The sequence below is a fragment of the Podarcis melisellensis genome (assembly GCF_964234715.1).
Source record: "Podarcis melisellensis genome assembly, chromosome: 3".
Taxonomy (NCBI): domain Eukaryota; kingdom Metazoa; phylum Chordata; class Lepidosauria; order Squamata; family Lacertidae; genus Podarcis; species Podarcis melisellensis.
In genome coordinates, this window is record NC_138530.1 from 109400556 (window position 1) to 109421423 (window position 20868).

The window sequence follows — 20868 nt, forward strand, 5'->3', positions numbered from 1 at the left end:
GATCCTAGATAAGATTAGGCACGTCGTGACAAATGAAGCGGCATCTGGTATCAACAGAGATGTACTCTATGCAACGATGCCCTACCGCCATGGCTTACATTTGTATGGCTGTTGCGCATGTTAAATGGGAACAGGTTCAGCGAAGGCAACAGATGAGCAAAAGTCAAAATTCAGGCTGGATTCAACTAAACGCTTTTGCTAGCCGGAGCCAGCACAGGTCTGGCTAACACGACTGGGACTTTCCTCCTCTATTTCCCATGTGCCTTAAAAAAAAAATCTGTTCTGGGCAGGTTAGAAACACCCCCCCCCCGAACAATGTGCAGAGAGGGAGGAGGGAGGAGATGGTCCCATCTGGAAATTGGAAGTGCTTATTCTAACAGAACTGTTGCAATAGTGTGACCAGAGGTCAGGGCCGTCTTTAGCAGATGTGGTGCAAATATCCGCCCAGAGCCCCCAAATTACCACGGATGGGGGGTGGTGGAGCTGCACACTGCCAGCCATGGGGGGAGGCACAACTCTCCCCCATGCCGCTGTGGGAGAGCATTCCCTGCAGAGGCTTGGGAAGCAGTGGCATAGCGTGGGTTGTCAGCACCCGGGGCAAGGCAAGTAATTTGCGCCCCCTAACCCGTGGAGCGCGCGCCCCCCAGATGTTGCGCCCGGTGCGGCCAGCCCCCCCTGCACCCCCACTCTACACCACTGTTGGGAAGGAAGCCGCATGCCCGCCAGCCATATGGTTGACGGGGGGCAGCTGGTGAGCATGCAGTGAAAGAAAGGGGAGGCCGCCGTCAAAGCCATGCAGCTCCTCCACTTGCTGGGGCACTCCTGAGAGGCCGGCGCCCTGGCGCAACGCACCACTAAGCCCTATGGGAAAGACGGCTCTGCCAGAGGTGTACCTAGGGGTTGGTGAGACTAGCCCCCACTGGGGGTGCAAAAACCACCTGTCTGACTATGGAGTGTCTGACATCAGTGTGCAGCTAGTGTTGGGGCAAGATCAAATGTGGGAGAAGCTTTCTGTCCTTCTTGCACTGCGGCATAAAGGCGTGCAATTTCTTTTCATCCTGCCTCATTGTCACTGTGGACACTTCAAATACTTGGGTCGTTTAAAATGTGGTAATTTCTAAGTGATTGGGGGAGGGACACTGACACAGCTGCTTGCAAGGTAGGCATGCCTTTGACATTGAATTCCACCCAGAATAATTCTGCGGGCTTTCCCTTATCCTGAACTCAAGTTTGTTGTAAAAAAATGAAATATGAGGACAGTTGGCTCTCAGCCCTAAGTTGAACTTCATGGAGTGAGCTATAGGCATGATAAACAAATGAATCAATTGCTAATTGGCATTGTTACTAGTTCTGTCTGCTTTTTATACAGTATTTTACTGGGTCCTGATTCATGCATGTTCAACATCAAACGGATTACAAATGAATGGGTTGATGGGGAGGGGTGTGAAAATCCTACCATGCATTTGCTTTGGCACTCTAACATTCTTTGATATAATAATGGAACTAGAATGCTGGGCGAGATATATTTTAAAAAACTGAAATCCAATTATCTTCTCTCTGCTCACAACCTTTATGGAATTTGTACGTCATTCAGAAATGTTGCCACTTGAGTTGATTTCCAATGGTTAGAGTTGATTTGTGGGCGATGCATTGAGCCTCTTTTGTTTTAGCAAAACAATAGGAAATAGGATCAAATCACCATGAAAATTCTGTGAATCTGTCCAACTGAACTTAACAGAACCCTCAGAAAACCTATAGCCCCAATGCCTGTAGTTCCATCTTCTTTTAAATTTGAAATTCTGCACTTCCATTTCCCCCCTTAGTTCTTAGTATCCTTAGCACTAAAGAAATCCAGAAGACAGTCTGTGGACTGATTTGGCAAAGCATGTTATGGGCTTTTTCTGCATGTGCAAATTGAATTTGGAGGTAGTGAAGTGCCAGGCTGAACAGTTCCCCACAAGCAAGGCCCAGACATCTGTCCTAACATCCCATTGCACACATTTCTGACAGTTTGCAGTGGTGTACAAACTGGATTCATGAAGCAGCAATCAGAAGACCTATTCAATCCAGGCAGAAGAAACTGTCACCACAAGTGGGAAATGACCCACAAATGTGTGAAAGTTTCTGAGTACAGTGGTATCTCGGGTTACATACACTTCAGGTTACAGACTCCGCTAACCCAGAAATATTACCTCGGGTTAAGAACTTTGCTTCAGGATGAGAACAGAAATCGTGCTCCAGCGGCGTGGTGGCAGCAGGAGGCCCCATTAGCTAAAGTGGTGCTTCAGGTTAAGAATGGACCTCCAGAACGAATTAAGTACTTAACCCAAGGTACCACTGTACTGTTTATTGCTGAGAACCAAGGGGGTGGGGGCGGGACAAATCACTATTCCAAACATGAATGACATGAAGAAAGACTTACCCAGAAACAAATGTATAAGATCTTCCTTGATATTTTACCAAAAATGAAACCACAGATCTTTCGAGGTCACCTCAGATCAAATTGTTGCAGGCTATATTTACATATTAAATGAGCACTGCACCTTCTTGCTTACCAAAAAATATTCATGAATGAAGGTTTCACAACACTGCATGAATATTCTCCAGTATTTCCGAGTCTTAACCTTCTATAGCATCCCTTCTCTCAGTGTCCACCAAGCCTCCCTTTTGGATGATTATGATGCTAACAAGCTTTCAACAAAACTGGTTTAAGAAAGTATTCAGTAATTCCAAAACTGCTGTTACAAACGAGTCAATATCCCAGATCACACCCACACCATACATTTAAAGCGCATGGCATCCCGCAAATAATTCTGAGCATGGCAGTCTGTTAAGGGTGCTGAGAAGTGTAGCTCTTTGCAGAGTAAATGGCAATTCCTGGGAGTCTACGTTGTTTTTTTGTGGGGCAGGGGGAATGTTTTAAATACATAGTTTGGATGTGACCTTACAGTCACAGTCTTGTCCTACCAAGCCAAAGAACAGATCATGAAATGATTACATGTCTTCTCTAGTTGTCTTCATTCTGAAGGGTAGCTGTTACTGATTGTGCAGCCTTAAATTGCAGATGTTGCTTATTTGGTAAGACATCCATCAGATTTAAGCCACTAGGTTAGAAAAGCTTATTTGTCTTGTTTCATACAGTGTTGTATGGATTCGCTTTTTGTATTACCTACCGATATTGTGGTTATTTCTAATTGTTTCTGGTAGGCTTTTGAATTGTGATCCTCACTGTTCATCTAACCTGTTGTGAGAAGAGCACCAGAGTGGCGTTCAGACAACAATGACGACATGTTTAGCAACATAGTTAGAATTAGTGCTTTTTTCTGGGGGCGCAGGGGTATGCATACCCCTAAACATTTTGTGAATCTAAGTCTGGCCTCATTGAGGGGCAGTATTTCAATATGAGTAGGAAAATGAGAGTACTCCTAAACATTTTTTTGAGGGGGAAAAAAGCACTGGTTAGAATATTTGTCAAACATTGCAGACGAGGTTCCCTGACCCTCTACTCCAAAGCTATTGAAAAAGTTCCAGGGCCGAAATTTTTCAAAAGGGGAAAATACTGCAAAACAAAGCCGTGTAAACCTCTTTGTTTGTGCAAAAAACATTTGCAGGTCTAAGTAGGACTGCTTGACTTTGGAGGACAAACTGAAACATCTCTAGGGACATTGCTTTCATTTAAAATAAACATATGCTCCCGTGAACACCTAATGATCCGTTCTCAAACCACTTAAGTGAAATTATTCCACAGTATGTAATTTCAGGATGGTTATGAATGGCCTTATTGCAAGCCAGACTAGCAGCGCAATCCTTCACAAAGCTTCTCAGATGCAAGTGCAATTGAGTCAGCTGGGTTTTCCCCAAGTAATTCCCCCTGAACTCTAATTCCCCCTGAACTCAGTGGGAATGCCCTCCGAGGAGATATGTGTAGGATTGCAGTGTAACTTTACATCTTTTGACTCGCACATTCCTCCTGTCGCTGTTGCTTCTAAGTAGCCCATTTCAGGTGCATCCCTCCTCATTGGCCACTCTGGCTGGGGCTGATGAGAACTTAAATTCAAAAACATATTTTGAAGGTGCCATGTTGGCTACTTCCCACCTGCTCTGTGGAATCTATGCAAGGGCAATTGTTTTCCTGTTCTGCAAGCTCTCATGGGAAACCAAGAAGCCCTCTTCCCCTTACGTGGGGGTGCAAGTTGAGCCAGCTTTATGCTTGCATATGGGCAGCGCATCTGACTGCATGCGAACTTCTACTTCCCTGGAGGCTTTTACATAGGTGCGGGAGGAGATATTTAGGGCCTGGCCGGGTAGCAATTCCTCGGATTCCTTTGCATGTGTTTGATGTCCCTAGGAAAATAAAAGGGTGGAATTTGCATACTTTGCTGCTTCCCACAAACCTGTTCTTCCCTCCGAGCTCTGTTAACATAGATTGCAAGGTGTGCGCAATAATACACTTCTGGCATCCAGCGAGCGTTACTCTGTCGTAGCAGGAATACCTTAGGCGCCGTCGGAAAGGCGAGCAGAAATAAAGCTTTTTAAAAAACTGAAGAAATCTGGTATTTTATTATTTAATATTTGGCCAGGACAAAGGATTCCAATGGGTGAACTACTTAAAACGGGAGGAACAGCATAAACATTTTGCTTTTCTGTAGGTGCAAGGACCAAAAAAACCGAAAATTAAAGTAGGGAAAGAGAGTTTTCTAGAGAAGCCCAGTTGGTGGTCGTGTCACACCTTCATGAGGAACGGCAGTTCTATTTCTACTTGCTCGGCAACCGTCTGGTTCTTATCCAAATGCTCCCCACCGGGAAGATGCCAGTTTCTCATGGACTAGGCAGCCCACCCTGCAGCATTCCTGAGAATTGTACAATATAATCTTGAGTCAGCAGGGCGGATTAGCCACTTTTCATTGGGCTTGCACTCGTGACCTTAACAGTAGAACTGCAGAAAGCAAAATGCATTACGCACCTTTGCCATAGTAACCCTTCCATGTACACATTGCAACTTACTTAAATACACACTGGAAAAAGGAAAACAAACAAACAAACAAAAAAAAAGCTACCATTTGTTTTAAATTATGTACAAACCCTATATTTTTTTTTCTTCTGCTTTTTTTGATTATACATATAAATACAAATTAGCTATTCTTCTAAAGTGGTTATAATAGTAAATAAATACAAAATAACAATCTGACCTTTATACTTCATGTGCTGAGGGGGGAAAGGGGGGGGCGCTTAAACCCATATAAAATGTACAACTAATACGTTTAAAAATCTTTAAAAGGAATAATTCTCTGATTAAAATATTTTTTTCCTCGCTTTTTTCTGTAGACATAAATAGATTTTTTTTTCAAAATAGATGCGTTTAATTCTCCATTTCATAACATAAATAAGGTCTTCATTGGGAAATATTAAAGTGTCAAGTTTTGTTTTGTTGCATTGGTCCATTTTCCGCCCTGCTGCCACGTCAGCGGCAGCCACAGCCCTCTACAACCATGTCTTGATAATTCTTTAGTACCACCTTCTCGTTCTCATCCAGGTAGAGCATGGAGATGGGACTCAGTTCTGTCGGCACGCAGCAAGCTTTGGGGATTTTGGGGTTGACGGAATTGACAAGAGTCTGAACAATGGCATGGTTGGTGGAGTTCAGGTGGTCTGCCAAGGGGAAGGGGCAGTCTCCGTGGCAGTAGAAGGCACTATAGCCCGGTGGGGCCACTATCCAGTCATTCCACCCCACGTCGTTGAAGTCCACATACAAATCGTGTCGTTTGCAATTGGACTTGCGCTTGTTGTGTTTGCGCTTGGCCTGGCGCTTCTCTCTCTTGTGGAGAGGGTGTCCCTTTCCATCGTGCCCAAAGGTCACTAGTAACGGCCGGATCCGAGACCAGCTGGCATCGTCCTGATGCAAAGACCTGCTGATCCGGACGTGCCTCTTGGAGGCAGTGCTCTCCCTGGGGTCCAAGTGAGCCACTTCTACCACAAAACCATGGTTGGGTTGTCCATGTGCAATCCACCGCATGATAGCCGGTGTCACATCAAACGTTTCCCACTTGCTGGCGTTACGTTGCACCAAACGCGTGTCCAAAAGTCTCATGATGGGGTCCTGGGAAGCCTCTCTCTCGGGCTTTACGATTTCATAAATATTAATACGGTGGTAAGAGCTGCCGTTGCTCTCAAAAGCGTCTTGGATGTGCTCCCGAAAAACCTGAAGCTCAGCTGAAGTGATGAACTCCCCCTCAGGGATGGAAGTTAAGTTGAAAAAGAAGCGCCGAGATGTTTTCCCACTTCTTTCTGGAAGTTCTTCTAGTGTTTCTGGTTTGGGGGAAGAGAGAGAGAGAGGAGAGAAAAAACACAATCAGTAACTCAGATAATGCCATGAAATATTTGAAGTACCCTACAGATACAGAAGATTTCCCATAACATTAGCATAAGCCAACATGTGTGTTAGGTTAGAAATTCAAAATGCTTTCCCCCCTTTCCCTTTTTCTAGTTGCTCTTGTCTTTCTGTTTGTTTAGGCAAGCCCACGAAACATGATGTTAAAATGCTTCCTTTGCTGCCACACATTTCGGATCTCATAGGAGTGCGCTGCGAATTCCAGGTGGTCGTAATAAGGGGAAAGAAATGTGAGGCATTGCTTTGGAATTTAAGGGTATTAAAGAACATTTTTTAACACTGTGGTTAGCAGGGGCCCAGGGAGAGTAATTAAAAACTGACTGAGGATCAAGGAAAGGGATTGCATTTCTTAAAGATTTCCCTAAAAAAAAACCACAACGCCAACAACAAACCCCTACCTTCAGTTTTCATGTCAGTCTCTCAAAAGCCATTCCAAAGGCATTGTGCCACAAGTTTCATGATTTACAAAACTTACTATCCAAAACCCTGTCTCGTAATTATAGACCTTTCCACAAAGCACACCCAGTCATTTTACTCAAGGAGGCCCTAAATGAAAATAACTTGGATGGGTTTAGTAGTTAAACCATTCGGCCGCCCTCCAGATGTTTGGGCCTATAGCTCGCAGGCGTGCTGGTTGGGGCTGATGAGAGTTGTAGTCTTAAACATCTGCAGGGCACCAGGTAGGACTAGTTGTTTGCTTGGGGGGGAGTCCATGGGCAGCATTGCAGGAATGGGCAACCAAGTCGCACAGATCTATTGAATTGAATTGAACAGTCTACAGTTGCATCACATGTTTGGCTGTCCACTGCACTGCTATTACGAACAGTTAACTGCAAAATATGGGACAAACAGGCTTACAGACTTTTTTCCGACCTTGAAGGTGCTTTGTGAGTTATACGATATATATGATATACAATATCTTTATTGTCATTGTCCCATGGAATTGAAAAACTACATAAAACTACATTAAAACTACCACAAAACTACATAAAAATACATTAAAACTACACAAAACTACTACAAAACTACATAAAACATTCAACACCCCTAAAAACTCTAAAACCCCATTTTAAAATACACTATACTATAGAGACCCCTATGCTGCGTTGTGCCTTGTCCTGTTCTTTTCTATAAAATCTACTACTAATTTTAACTGTTGAAAGCTCACCCCCTACATAATACTTGTTATTACAGGTGGGAGCAGAGGAATGAACATTTGCTTAAGTTTGTGGCTGAAATTTGAACAGGAGACAGGCAGTATATTGGTCACCGTCTAAAATGGCCAGGGACACAAAACACCACTTCCTTTTTGTTCTTTTTAATATGAATGGCGTGAGAAGGGGTGGGGGGAAGGCTCAGGAGAAGGGATGAAGACATACTGGGCGAAGGGAATTATGTGCATCCCATGTGGAAGATTGGAACACTCTCAGATAGTTTAAAGGTGTGAGTTTTGCTTTTTGGAAAACAACATTTTGGGGAAATGTAGTACTATGATTGAACATTTACTTATGACCAATAACACTGTACAGTATTGACAGGATGTACTATTGCTGCCAAATTTAACTAAACCATTGAGGCTAAGGGTGAGGGAATCTGCTGCTCCCAAGGTTGATATTGCTGGTCTACAATTTCCACCATCTGACTGATGGGAGTTGGAGTGAATCTTCATTTGTACTTTGGGTTCAGAAATAGATTCATGTGCAATTCAAAGAAATCTAAGAGAAAGCAATGGGAAGATTTGACCTGCCCTATCCCCTGTTTTATTCCAAGGGCTCAGTATGTGATACAATATCCATATTCTCAAATAGCCTCTAAATTGGGTTACGAACAAGCAATGTGTCCAGCCCACTCGGTAAACTATGCAATGATACCACCACCACACATAAATGCAACAACTGTGGCTAAGTCTAAGCATATTGTGAACTAGCTTAACAGCGACATTGCTCCGTTGGTGTTCCATTTACTTGGAAGTGTCACCAATATTAAATTGCAAAGGAACAAGTTTTGGATTCCAGCCTAACTGTTCCCACTGCAGCTTTGCAAACACAACCATAATCCAAAGGTATCTCATTATTCCCCAACATCCGACTTCAGAGTCCCTTTCCTCTATGGTCACCTAGACAAGAGCTTGCATTTAAAGTACACAAGTCTATGGTGGACAATGGGTATCTCCCAAACATTTGCAGGAAAGCTAACTATAATTGGCTCCTTCTAAATGTGGTTGTCCTGAGCACTCTACACCCATCTGCAGTGAGGCCACATGAATACCTGAGCACATGGAGTCTCGCAGGGGTGGCCCTGACATGCTTTAGGGTGAAGCCACCTGGTGAAGTGGCACCAAGATAGGTGCAGTCTACAAAATGGCAGGGAGTGGTTTGTGAACAGCATTGTAAGACTCCTTTCAAAGCGCTGGCTATAAGTGAAGTGTGTAGCATTTGACAGCAAGATGTCTTAGGGTCGGACTGTTCTCCTCTCTCAGCAACTCGGTAAAAAAGGTAAAGGGACCCCTGACCATTAGGTCCAGTCGTGGCCGACTCTGGGGTTGCGGCGCTCATCTCGCTTTATTGGCTGGGGGAGCTGGCGTACAGCTTCCAGGTCATGTGGCCAGCATGACTAAGCCGCTTCTGGCAAACCAGAGCAGTGCACGGAAATGCCATTTACCTTCCCGCCGGAGCGCTACCTATTTATCTACTTGCACTTTGACATGCTTTCGAACTGCTAGGTTGGCAGGAGCAGGGACCGAACAACGGTCCCCTGACACGGGGATTCGAACTGCCGACCTTCTGATCGGCAAGTCCTAGGCTCTGTGGTCTAACCCACAGCGCCACCCGCATCCCAACAACTCTGTAAGCATCTCTAAAAAGTGCCAGAACAACAAGATGAGGGGATGTGGGGAACTTTGGCCCCCTGTTCCCAACTACCCAAAGCCAGCATGCTCCAATGTTTAGGGCTGATGGGAGTTGTAGTCCCAGCAACATCAGAAGGGCCACAAATTCTCCATCTCTCCAGAAGAACATCTTCTGAGGAAAACGGAAGCCATTTCCCAGTGCTTTGAGTCTACACTCTTTCCTGGGGTTTCCACCCACCACAAACCCCTGGTGCCCTTCCTTCAAGATCTACTTCACCCTTGTTTTTCCTCGCCCTGTCCTGATGGGAGTCCCCTGCTTCCTTTTACTCAGAGGAAAAACTGCTGCAGTGTTTTATCCTGCACTGCCCTGTCCCCTAGGGCCATCTTCTATCCTCACCCTACCACATCTGGTGACTCCTCACTACCTTTCAGAGACAGCAACGGGCTGCCATCTTTCCGTCTCTTTCCACCCAAACCCCTCCTTGCTTCTTGCTTTCCCATTCCCGCCCTGCCCCCGCCAGGTTTTGCAACAGGGGGAAAAACCAGCCGCTCACCCAATGGCTAGGGAGGGTTCGCGAGAATAACAAGCCACAGCCAAGCTGTGTTTACCTCACATTCGATTTGTTTTTAATTCCTGCCCTATCTACATCATTGGTGCTTTAATTGGACACTTCTCTTAAGTGGCTTTGAACTGACATGTGCAAAACAAAGGCAGAGCTAAACAAACCCCCGCCCCATCCCCAAAAATCCCCAACGAACCCATGTTTTGCATGCTTACAAAGGTGCAAAGGCAGAGGTTTTGCCATTGCCCAGAGAGGTAAGCCAGAGATTAAAGGTCAGTGGCAAAGGTTAGGCTGGCAGGGACCAACACAGTGGCTCCATGGTTGTGGAATTCCCTACCCAGAGAGGCAAAATCTTAGAATTGTAGAGTTGCAAGAGGCCATGAAGGCCATCTAGTTCCTGCAGTGCAGGAAACTTTGTCCAAAGTGGGGCTTGAACTCACAACCATGAGATTAAGACTCTCATGCTCAACTGACGGAGGGAGAGGCCTCTTATTTTAACTGGGCTGGTTTATGAGACTGGATGTGACGGGGAGCGGGGGGGGGAGGGGATATTGCAAGCTGCAAACAGTGTACTTGCAACAAGGGCCTGTGTTTTTATTAAAGGAAATAAAGAAACAATCTAACGATTTGCTCAAATAATTTGTGGCACTTGAACTGCGAGAAAAAGTAAATGATCGCGTCAGGTTTTTAGAGCTTTCGGAGAAAAGTTAAGTGTGTGTGTTTTTTTCTGTAGCAAGCTACGGCAAAACAGTCAGAGGGAAAAACAGGTTTTCCTGTGGGTTCTCTGTAAGCACATCTGTATCCTGGTCACAGGAGGTGTGGAACCTGCAGCCCTCCAGATCTTGCAGCCCTCAACCGCCAGCAAATTAGCATTGAACCAGTTCCTCCACACTGTTTCTCGTATTTAAACCCCACTATTGTCTAGGCACTCCCTTTCCTCTCAAGCGCACCTGTGAAAGGGCCTTTCAGTAGCTGACATGCCAGGGAGACGCCTCGGGGCATAAGCTGGTGATGATTATTACTATTATTAATTAATTAAATTTCTATACTGCCCTTCAGAAGAGGATGACTGGGTGGTTTACAATATAAAACCCCCAAAAAGACCTACCATAATGGTTATATTCCCTAACATCCTTTCTATTTCCCAAGGCCTTTAAAAACTAACCTGTTATCTCTGCTGCTGTTTTTAAGGCGGCTCTCTCTAGATAAGCTGCTTTTATATGTTTGCTTTTATTATATTTTTTTTTGGGGGGGGGGAAGAACAGGCCTTTGAATCAGCTTGGAAGAACATGCTTCCCGCAATAAATAACAGACTTAGGTAAAGGCTTAGACCTGGGTTCAAATTCTCTCTTGAGCTATATAGATCACTGGACCAAAATGGCCAAGTCATTGCTTCTCCACTTCCGTGGGACTTACTCCCAAGCAAATGGGTGTAGGGTTATCGCCCAAGGGTTTATTTTGTTGGACTATGGGTTGTTGCAGAGTTGCAGTGAGGAAGCTGACCCAAACACTTGCTAGCCTTCCCTCCCTCTGCCCACTCATCTATGTATGTAGTTCTGCGTTAAGATGCATTTTGGCACAATTGAAATGTTTACTGGAAGTTCTCCCATTCATTAGTTTTTATATTCACACACACAAAGCCACAGTGCAAGTTTAAGTTACACCATTAATCTCTTTCCTCATTAAGACTTGCTATTAGTTAGAATAATCACTACGCAGGCCACACCCCTTGTGGAGAAACTTAATTAAAATACATATTTATGTATCTTTCCTTGCCAGCCCAGCTCTATACTATATGTAACCTAAGCAGTTGCTTCCGTCTCTCTCCCCCCCCACCAGTTCTACAATCCATCAATGCCGCCCGTGAAAAGGTTGACTACTGCAAGTTTACAGCCTTTCTGCAGAAGACACTAGATTCACATCCTCTGAATGCTTATTGTTTGTACACGTTGCATCCAAGTATCTGTGGCTGGGATGCAGAAACACAGAAAGGAACCTGTAAATCTAGCTAATTCAATGTGACTTTGCTAATCACACACACAAAAAATGTGCTTAGGGTCATAAATGGAGGGGAGATGAAAGAAGATTGCCGCAATAATGGCGAAACTTTTGGATTTGCATTGAACAGAGATGGCAGCAGCAGCAAAAACAAAACAAAAAAAACCCCTTTGCAAATACAATGTAAAGCTTTGCCCAGTAGTGCTACAGACAAGTTCATTCAAGTTTAAGGAACTCGGATATAAGCACTTTGCATAAAAGTTCAAGCAAGTTGCCTTTCATTTAGCAAACTGGCCTAGTTCAAAAATGCGAGAATAAGTGGCAACAGAGCATCTGAAGACTGTGTTGCATTTACTCCCAATTGTTCTGTCTAGTTAAGTACATATTTGCTTGTGGCTTTTAATCTGAGTGACCTAAAGCCCCAGGTGCCCATGAAATCCAGTGGGCAGCTGCTCCAAAACTTATCAGCCTTGCTTTCTGAAGGGCTTACCTTGGGTCTCCACTAAATCTAGATTTAAACAGAAGACAAAGTCATGGTGGAGACAATACAATTGATTGTTAAATTGATCTCTCACGGGGATTAGATGGGGATTAGAAATCCTTCCAAGTTACCCTGATTGCCAACTGTAAATTAGACAGACTTTTTTTTTTTCCTATTTAGCCTGCAACATTTAAATTTATTGGTAGGAACTCATAATCTGGACAGAATCTGTGGAATTAAAAAAAACACCTACTTCTCTTGCACTGAATCAATGTAAGTCAATTTTTAAAAAATGATAAATGAATATGGCACAGAACAAAGAGTACAGCAGAGTTAGAAACGTAGTTTGCCATTCTTAACGTTTAATGACACAAACATAGCCAGCAACTAAAATTGCTAGCTATTTAAAGGGGGAAATGCGACATTCCTTGTACTCCTCCTCATTTTTGCTCCAGGTTGTTTCCTACCATCTGTACGTTCATCACCTCAAGGAAAAACTGGTCTCTACACTCCTCTGGGCAAATTGGCCACCCACATTATTAGCATAAGCATATGCGGGATACTGGTTCTTTAGGAGGGTGGGAAGGGAGATTCTGCCGCCAACACAAAGGCAGTGACAGGCTCAATCTTCAGAAATATATTTAGAAAATTAAATAATCTTTTTTAAAAAAACCAAAAACTTTTATACATATTAGGCAAATTAAGGCCCAGGGGCTGGATCCGGCCCAATCGCCTTCTAACTCCAGCCCACGGACGGTCCGGGAATCAGCATGTTTTTACATGAGTAGAATGTGTCCTTTTATTTAAAATGCATCTCTGTGTTATTTGTGGGGCATAGGAATTCATTCATTCCCCCCCAAAAAAATATACAGCCCCCCACAAGGTCTGAGGGACAATGGACTGAAAAAGTTTGCTGACCCCTGTCTTAGAACTATGGACTGTGCTTTTAAAAATGTTTCAAAATGCAAGGCCATGTGTTTCAGTGATGTTCATCATCATGCAGGGGAGGGGATACGCAACGTGTCAGTGTTCTTCAAATAGCATTTTTTTTTAGAAATCACAGGCTGAAACTGCAATCTTTGGGTTGGTTGTAATTCCGGAGATGACCCATGGAAATCAATGGGATGACTAAGTGAAGTCTCACCGATTCCAGCGGGTCTGCTCTAACAATGGCTTGCGCTTGGATCCAGCCCAGGAGGCTTGGCAGCCATGCAGAGGTAACCATTTCTGCTCTTTTTGGGATCCAAAGGCTAATGTGCATGTACTGAAATGGGCACGGTACTGTCTTCGCATACACATCTACATTACTGCAAACATGATTTCATGTTTTGAAAGCTTCCCACCCACCACAATCATTCAAAATAGTGGCCAGAATTAAACAGATGAGTCCAGTCACACAGCACACAGAAGGAGAAAGAGGGAGATCGTTGCAAAATGCTTGCCCTGATCAGAGGAGTGAGATGTTGAATTCCTCCTGGTGTTTCCAGGTGTGAGCTTTGACTGTGAAAGAAGGCTACCTATTTCCAAGTCAACATGGGCAAGGTTAGTTTCAGAACCCTGATTCATTTTTCAGTGGTTGAGACAGGCCTGCACTGAACTAAGAGGAAGGTGAGAGGAGTTTGAGCAGAAACACCACAAGGAAAGACTCACACTTCAGCTGTATTCACACAGTGCGGTAATCTTTTCCTTCCTAGCATAGATGCTCAGAAGGAAAAGCCGTACATTTAAACTGCACTTTTCAGCTAACCAAATGTGAGCGATATGCTTCGTCTCATTAGAGCATACCAGTGTAGCAGCAACCAAACCAGACGGAGTTTCAAATTGCATAATGAGGAATTCACAACTGCTTAAATAGCAAGAGATACATCACATATATCTAATGGGTGAAGTGTAAGGAGCACAAGAAATCGAGGCCACTGCTGCTTTGGGCCTTCCCACATATCCCACCACCAAACATCTTGGCAAATGAAGCATTCCAATTTGCAGGGGGCAGGGGGGGTGGAATCTCCAAGCCTATTTTTGTTAGGGCTTGGGCAGTGGGAGCAGGAGCTAAGAGCATCCCTCCTTACCTTCATGGTGAAAGCTCCTGACAGTATTGGCTCTGCTGGCAGCTCTCTCCAGGTTATAGTCCATGGTTGCTGGCTTCTGGCTGGTGTGCAGATGGTAGAGCTCCAACATATAGGGAGGAATGATGATGTCCTTGCTTGGGGTGGGCCGCCGCGTGAGCCCAAACATATTGAGCAGGCGCAGTTCAAATTCGCGCAGGATCCCTTCGGAGAGTTGCAGGGGACTGACGCGGCCCAAGTCTCCGCTGAACCTTCTCCTGTCGGCCACCTCCGGGATGAGGCTGGCCGAACCACCCAGCAGTATGTGATAAAGCAGCAGTGCTAGTAGAGAGCAGGTCCTGGCAACCATGGTCATCAACCTGGGGAGAATGGAAGAGGTTGAGTGGGCAGGCGAGGAAACGCTGTAGGGCAAAACCAGCATGAGCAAAGTGTAAGGTCCTTCTAAGCTTCACGGCTGCTTTCACTCCATGAAACATAGGAAACCACCTTCTACAAAGCCATTCCATTGGTGCCATCTAGCTCAGTCTTATCTGCCAGTAAAGGTAAAGGGACTCCTGACCATTAGGTCCAGTTGTGGCCGACTCTGGGGTTGCGGCGTTCATCTCACTTTATTGGCCGAGGGAGCCGGCGTACAGCTTCCGTGTCATGTGGCCAGCATGACTAAGCCGCTTCTGGCGAACCAGAGCAGCGCACGGAAACGCCGTTTACCTTCCCGCCGGAGCGGTACCTATTTATCTACTTGCACTTTGATGTGCTTTCCAACTGCTAGGTTGGCAGGAGCAGGAACCAAACAATGGGAGATCACCCACTTGTGGAGATTCAAACTGCCGACCTTCTGATCGGCAAGTCCTAGGCTCTGTGGTTTAACCCACAGCACCACCCGCGTCCCTTTATCTGCCAGTAGTTTTGTATAATTTCAGACTGGATATGCCCAGACCAGCCTGGAAATGCCAGGGATACAACTAGGGTCTTTCTGAATGCAAAACAGTAGTTTTATCATTGATCTATAAATAACCCTTCCCAGCTCCCATGGTCCTTGTAGGTAAGACCTTCTCCATCTCCCTGAAAGTGAAGTTTATGAGAGACAGTCCTGACCCCAGTGGGAACTTTGGTACTGACATGAACTGTGGCAGGATATTGTTTTTCCTCTCTCTCTCATATGCCCACAGTTGCTGGGGTGGGTAGCAATCTGCCAGCACATTATGGAAGCTGCCCACGTGGACTAAGATTGGTATGAACTGGTATTATGGGCAATGGGGAATAAGTAGCTGAAAGCGAAGGCAATTCACAATCCTGCGGCTGAAAGGCCCAAGCAAAGCCCACAAATGGATCCTCTTAATCCAGGAAAAAAACAGGTTATACTCAATTGTTACTCAGAGTAGACCCCCTGAAATCGATGGCCATTAGTAACCTGGGTTCATTAATTTCAACAGAGTAAACATTAGTTGAATACAACCCATTGAAGCTGCTATCATTCCTCTAGGCCAGTGTTTCCCAACCTTGTGCCTCCAGATGTTTTTGGCCTACAACTCCCATCATCCCTGACCACTGGTCTTGCTAGCTAGGGATGATGGGAGTTGTAGGCCAAAAACATCTGGAGGCACAAGGTTGGGAAACACTGCTCTAGGCAAGTCACACAAAACAATATTGCTAACACACAACCTGCTCCCCACCATGGACAACTTTGCGATTGCTGGCAAAAGAAAGGACTGTGTGAAATGGAAATTTCAGAAGGGAGAAAGCACATGAAAGACCCTGCAGATTTGGGTGGCTCACTTAAAAACGTCACCCACAACCCCTCGAAGGAAGGATGGGATAAAACCCTGCAGCAAGATATTGACACATTCCTCCATGATATGGCGTGGGGGATACCTCCACAATCACATGAATTTTCATAATTATATTCACAAGCCCACACCGTGGCTCCTGGGCTATTTGAGTGCAACTGTTCACTCCAGAGAATAGAGACAGAACTGTTATAATTAGTATTGTGGAAAGAGCCCCCAAGCATAGCTGCATGCTGGGATGTAGCTGAAGGAAGGAAGGAAGTATCGCAGGGTGTGGCATGGTGGGGTTTTGGGGGGAGGCTGGAGAGCCAGCATTATGGGACTGTGATCTTTGAGCTGCTTCCTAGCCTGCTGTAAGGAGGCTCTGCTGAATTGGTGGGAGGACAAAACCCGGGCATGCACGTAGCAGAAGGTGTGGAATGAGGAGACAGGAGGTGAATATGGTAAAGAAGGAACAAATAATCACGGAGTGGCTTTTTTAGAAAGGAGGATTACACGGGAAGGGGAAGGACACGTGCCTTTTTGACTGCAGTGAAACATTTATCAAGAGGAGCTTCCAGCCTCCTAAGTCTGCAAGGAGAGTGGGCTTTAAGTTTTATAGCCCATAGATTCCCCAAGGGCTGGACAAAACCACTGGAAACAATTAGAGGATGCACCAAGGCAACAAGTCAACACAGAATGAGGCATTCAAACCCAAGTGCACCTGACAGTGTGCTGGATTGTGACCTGAAACTGCCTGACTCCCCGCTTTCTCCCCCTCACTCCCTTCCTTTACATCCTGTAACCTACACATAGCTAATGGAAACCTTATTTCATCTCTTCCCCGCCCCCTTCGCTCCGCATTTTAATAGTTTGGGGATCCAGCATAATGAGCGGGGCATCGGCAGCCACAAGGAAAAGACTGCAAAGGTTGCTAGCTAGAACTTTATCCATGTGAGCCGTTTCATTCAAGGATCTCATTTACATGGAGAGAGCGCCTTTCTGCTGCTTTAGATCAGGGGCGCGTGCGCTCCTTTAGTAAAGTGCTTGGACGTGCATTTAGGTTTGTTGGAATTTCATCCTTTCAAAAGCCTGCTACAGTAAAAGCGAGCTAAAACTCCACTCTCCAGCACCCCTTTCCCGTGCCTCGGATTCATTCGGCTACGGTAAACGATCCTCTCTAACTGCTAAGAGGCCAGCCGTGATGAACTTGTGGCCCTGCAGACTTCGTTGGACTCCACCTCCCATCAACCCCAGCCAGCATGGGTGATGGTCAGGCATGATGGGAGCTGTAGTTCAGCCACATCTGGAGCCAGTTCCCCCACCCACGGTTTATGCGCGCAGATGTTTCTACCAAAATCAATGGGATTTGCGAATGGAGGTGCGCGGGGGGCGCGTTACAATAATGGGCTAGAAAGGGACTCGGGTGTCAGAAGCTCCCGAAACAGCGGTGGGTGGGGAGCCTGCAGTTTGCGGAGCGAAGCGATACACCCCGAATAAAGCAGCTTCAGCAAGTGACCGGGCCAGCAGAGCAACACAGGCAGCAACTTCGGAGGCCTGCTGGAAGTGTTTCCCAGCCAGGACGTCTTGCAATATAAAGCAGAAGGATGCTGCCGCTTAATAACCTGCCCAGTATTCTCCCCGCCCGCCACCTGTGGCCCGGGATAGTGCAAGGCGCTTAGGATGGGCGCTGCAAGGAGTTAACTTGCGCAGCAAAGTGTTTTGGGGAAGAGGGCAGCTGGGGGGGGGGTCTTGTCACCAGGGAGACTGAGAAGGGTGGGGGAGCAAAAGAGGACTGTACGGGACACCTCCCGCATTCTCCACAAGTGGTCAAGATACATGCCAAGAGATCAGAAATGGCTCGTTTATCATTAGCTTTAATTCATACTTCCTAGGAAGACTCGCGACTGTTTTTGTTGTGGGGAGGGAGGTATGGGTGAACAACAGTCTGGGGAACGCGGAGGAAAGAATCTGTAGGGAGTCCCCGCGGGAAGTTTCCCGGCAGGTGTGGCCATGTGCCGAGTTCGAAACCGCGCGCGCCCTCCTTCCCCAGCGCCCCCCGCTTTCTGCTACCTTTTAGGATCCCGACGATCGCCTAAGAAGCAGCAGCAGCACACTCGGGCACGTCCATGGAGCCAGCCACCACATGGAAGTAGCGTGGCCGATCAAGCGGGGGGGGATGTGCGATCCGTCCTTTCTTTTTCTGTTTTTGGGTGGTGGTGGTGGTCTTTCCCCCCCACCTCCTTACTCCGGGGTCGGGGAGGAGAGCTGTCCACGAGCGGCGAGGAGCTGTGCTCAATTTCCCTCCCTCGCTGGGAAGTTTGCGGCGAGCGCAGCCGAGGCAAAAGGGGAACCAAACGTTCCAAGCGCCTCCGAAGCCTCGCTCTCTAGTCGAGCTCCTCTCCAGCGCTGCAGCCCGAGCTCGCTTCTCGGCGCAGAGGAAGAAACCTCCCGGGCATGGTCTGGCTCCTGGTCTAACCTGGACGAAGCGAGGAGGAAGACGAGGAAGAAGACGACGTCGACGCGGCGGTGGCGGATTTGCAGCTGCTCTCTGGCCCGCTGGCCTCTCCCGGGCGCCGCATCACTCCCGGCTGCAAGGGCGCTGCCCCAGAGCCAAGCTCGGGGGAAGAAAAGGCACCGCCGGCGTCCTTCTCCAGGGCCCGGCCCGCCGGGGAAACATGCTCAGGATCCGAAACAGCCGGGGAAAGGAGCCGCGGAAGGTCGGGGGCGAAGAAACGTCCCTTTCCCGGGCCGAGAGCCGGCAATGCGCGCCCCCTCGGCGCTCCTGCTCGGATGTCAATAGAAAGCAGCTCCCTTCTCCTTAAGAAAATGCCCTTGGCATCAGCAGCCGCGAAGCGTTGGATTCCGCCTCCGATCTCTCCAAACGGGCCACTTTCCCCCGCTCCTCTGGGTCGTGCGCTTTCGTTCCTGGTTGCAAAAGAAAAGCAGCAGCAAGAGCGAGCAGGCAGAGTTAGTGGCCCGGCCAGCCGCTGCTCCTCCTCCTGTTGCTGCTGCTCGGTTCCGGCGGCTCCTGGTGGTGGCTCGGCGGCAAGAGCGCACGACCCGGCTCCTGCCTCTCTCCGCGCGCTGCGTGCGCCCTGGGCTCCGGCGTCGAGCGCTTCTTGCTGCTTGTTCCTGCTTCTCCTGCAAGCGGAGCTGCCTGCGCCGCCCTCTCTTTTTCTCTCTCTCTCTCTCTTGGCGGCCTCTCCCTCTCGGGGCTTTTTGTGGCTGCTCGGCTCGGGCTGAGGTCACGGGCGCGGGGGCTGGAGGCGCGCTCGCCAAGCGCCAGGCGGCCTGTGAGCGAACCGGGAGAGCCTAGGCGAGGCTGGCGCGGCGGGTTGTTGGTGCTGCAAGGAAGCGCGGCAGGGCAGGCGGCTTTTAAAGGGAACGCCGCCCCCTTTTTGGACTTCCCTCCTCCAGGCGGCCCCCCCTCCAGCTTACACACGCACACGCACACACGCATACAAGCAGGCACACATACGCTCAGCCCCAGCCGCGGAGGGGTACTGAGCGCGCTCTTCGCTTCTCCTCTGCCACAACTTTCCGGATTCGAGCCGTCAGGCTCGCCGGGAGGAGGAGCTGCCGGAGCTCCGGCCCGCCGCGAGACTTTTCCTTGCCCGCCCGGCCCGCGCTTGGAAGAAAGATGTACCTATTTCTTCGCGGCGCTCGGCAGCTCCTTCGGGAGTGGAAATGTTTCCAGAGTTGCGCGTGCCAAATGCTTCTGTTCCGAAAGGGGGGTTGGAAAGGATAAAGCTCTGCTTGTGGAAGACGACGACGGACTCCCACCCCCCCTTCTCTCCCTCCCTCCGCCCGCTCAACATAAAGAGGGGAACTTCCTAGGGCTAAAGCCGAGATTTGAAACGACCCTGCAACTGCGGATCGATCGAGCGCAGGAGCGGGGCGCTGCGTTGCAGGCAGCGCGGTTCAGGGTCCCTTTGGAGTCGCCGCGGCCCCTGCCGCGCTCTGCCGTGGCCCGCGCGTCCTCTGCCCCGGTACCTGGACTGCAACCACAAAGGCACTTGTTATTCGCGTGATATCCTATGACCCTTACTCTTGAGTTAAACATGTTTGCGATTGCTGTTGCTTTTGAGTGATCAAACGACATAGCAGCCCTGTTAAGTTTGGCACAGCTCGCTTAAGTCAGCCAATAGGTTCAGGCGCGTCTATGGCTGCCTACACACCATCCATTTAAAGCGCGCGATTCCCACCCCACCCCCCAAAAAATCCTGGGAACGCTGGTTTGTTAGGATGCTGGGAATTGGAACTCTGTGAGGGGTGAACTATAGTTCCCCGGCGTCTTTGTGGGGAAGTCGCGCGCTTTAAACAGAGGGCGTGCAGGCAGCCTAAGCGTGCAAAATCAAATTCTCAACGTGCCTCAAAATCCTGGAATCCTAGAATTGCAGTTGGAAGGGACCCTTAGGGTCATTTAGTCAGACCCCCACCAATGCGGGAATCTGAAATAAATCATACAAGACAAAGGACCACCCAACCTCTGTTTAAAAACCTCCGAGAGGAAGGAGAGTCCACCGCCTCTCGTGGGAATATGTCTGTTTCACTGTTTCTTACTGTCAGAAAGTTCTTCCTGCTGTCTTTTTGCTCAGAAGTCAATCCTCCGGTGCTGGGGGCAGGGGGCTACGAAAGGGGAGCCGTTTCGTAGAGTTTCTGCTCGGACTTTTGGGTGATCCAGAAATCTGTTCCCCTTTCCTCGCATCAGAGCGTACAGTGCGGGAGGAGAGCAGCTTTGCTTCGCTTTATGGC

General features: G+C 47.7%; 1 protein-coding gene across 1 annotated transcript; it reads right to left on the bottom strand.

Annotated features, from left to right (window-relative positions):
- Window positions 1–4541: 4541 nt before the first annotated feature.
- BMP2 (bone morphogenetic protein 2) lies at window positions 4542–18680 on the bottom strand. The gene is made up of 3 exons (XM_081906444.1): window positions 18184–18680; window positions 14348–14703; window positions 4542–6306 (listed from the first exon to the last, which is right to left on the bottom strand). Exons 2-3 carry the CDS (start codon window positions 14697–14699, stop codon window positions 5462–5464), a joined length of 1197 nt encoding a protein of 398 aa, XP_081762570.1. The 5' UTR covers window positions 14700–14703; window positions 18184–18680; the 3' UTR covers window positions 4542–5461.
- Between the last annotated feature and the right edge of the window lie 2188 nt (window positions 18681–20868).

Excerpts from the sequence above, each read along its gene's own strand:
- BMP2 (XM_081906444.1), bottom strand. The coding sequence starts at position 14,699 with ATGACCATGGTTGCCAGGACCTGCTCTCTACTAGCACTGCTGCTTTAT. Across the intron at positions 6,307-14,347 it reads CAGGAGCTTTCACCATGAAG|AAACACTAGAAGAACTTCCA; the intron begins GTAAGGAGGGAT and ends CCCCCAAACCAG.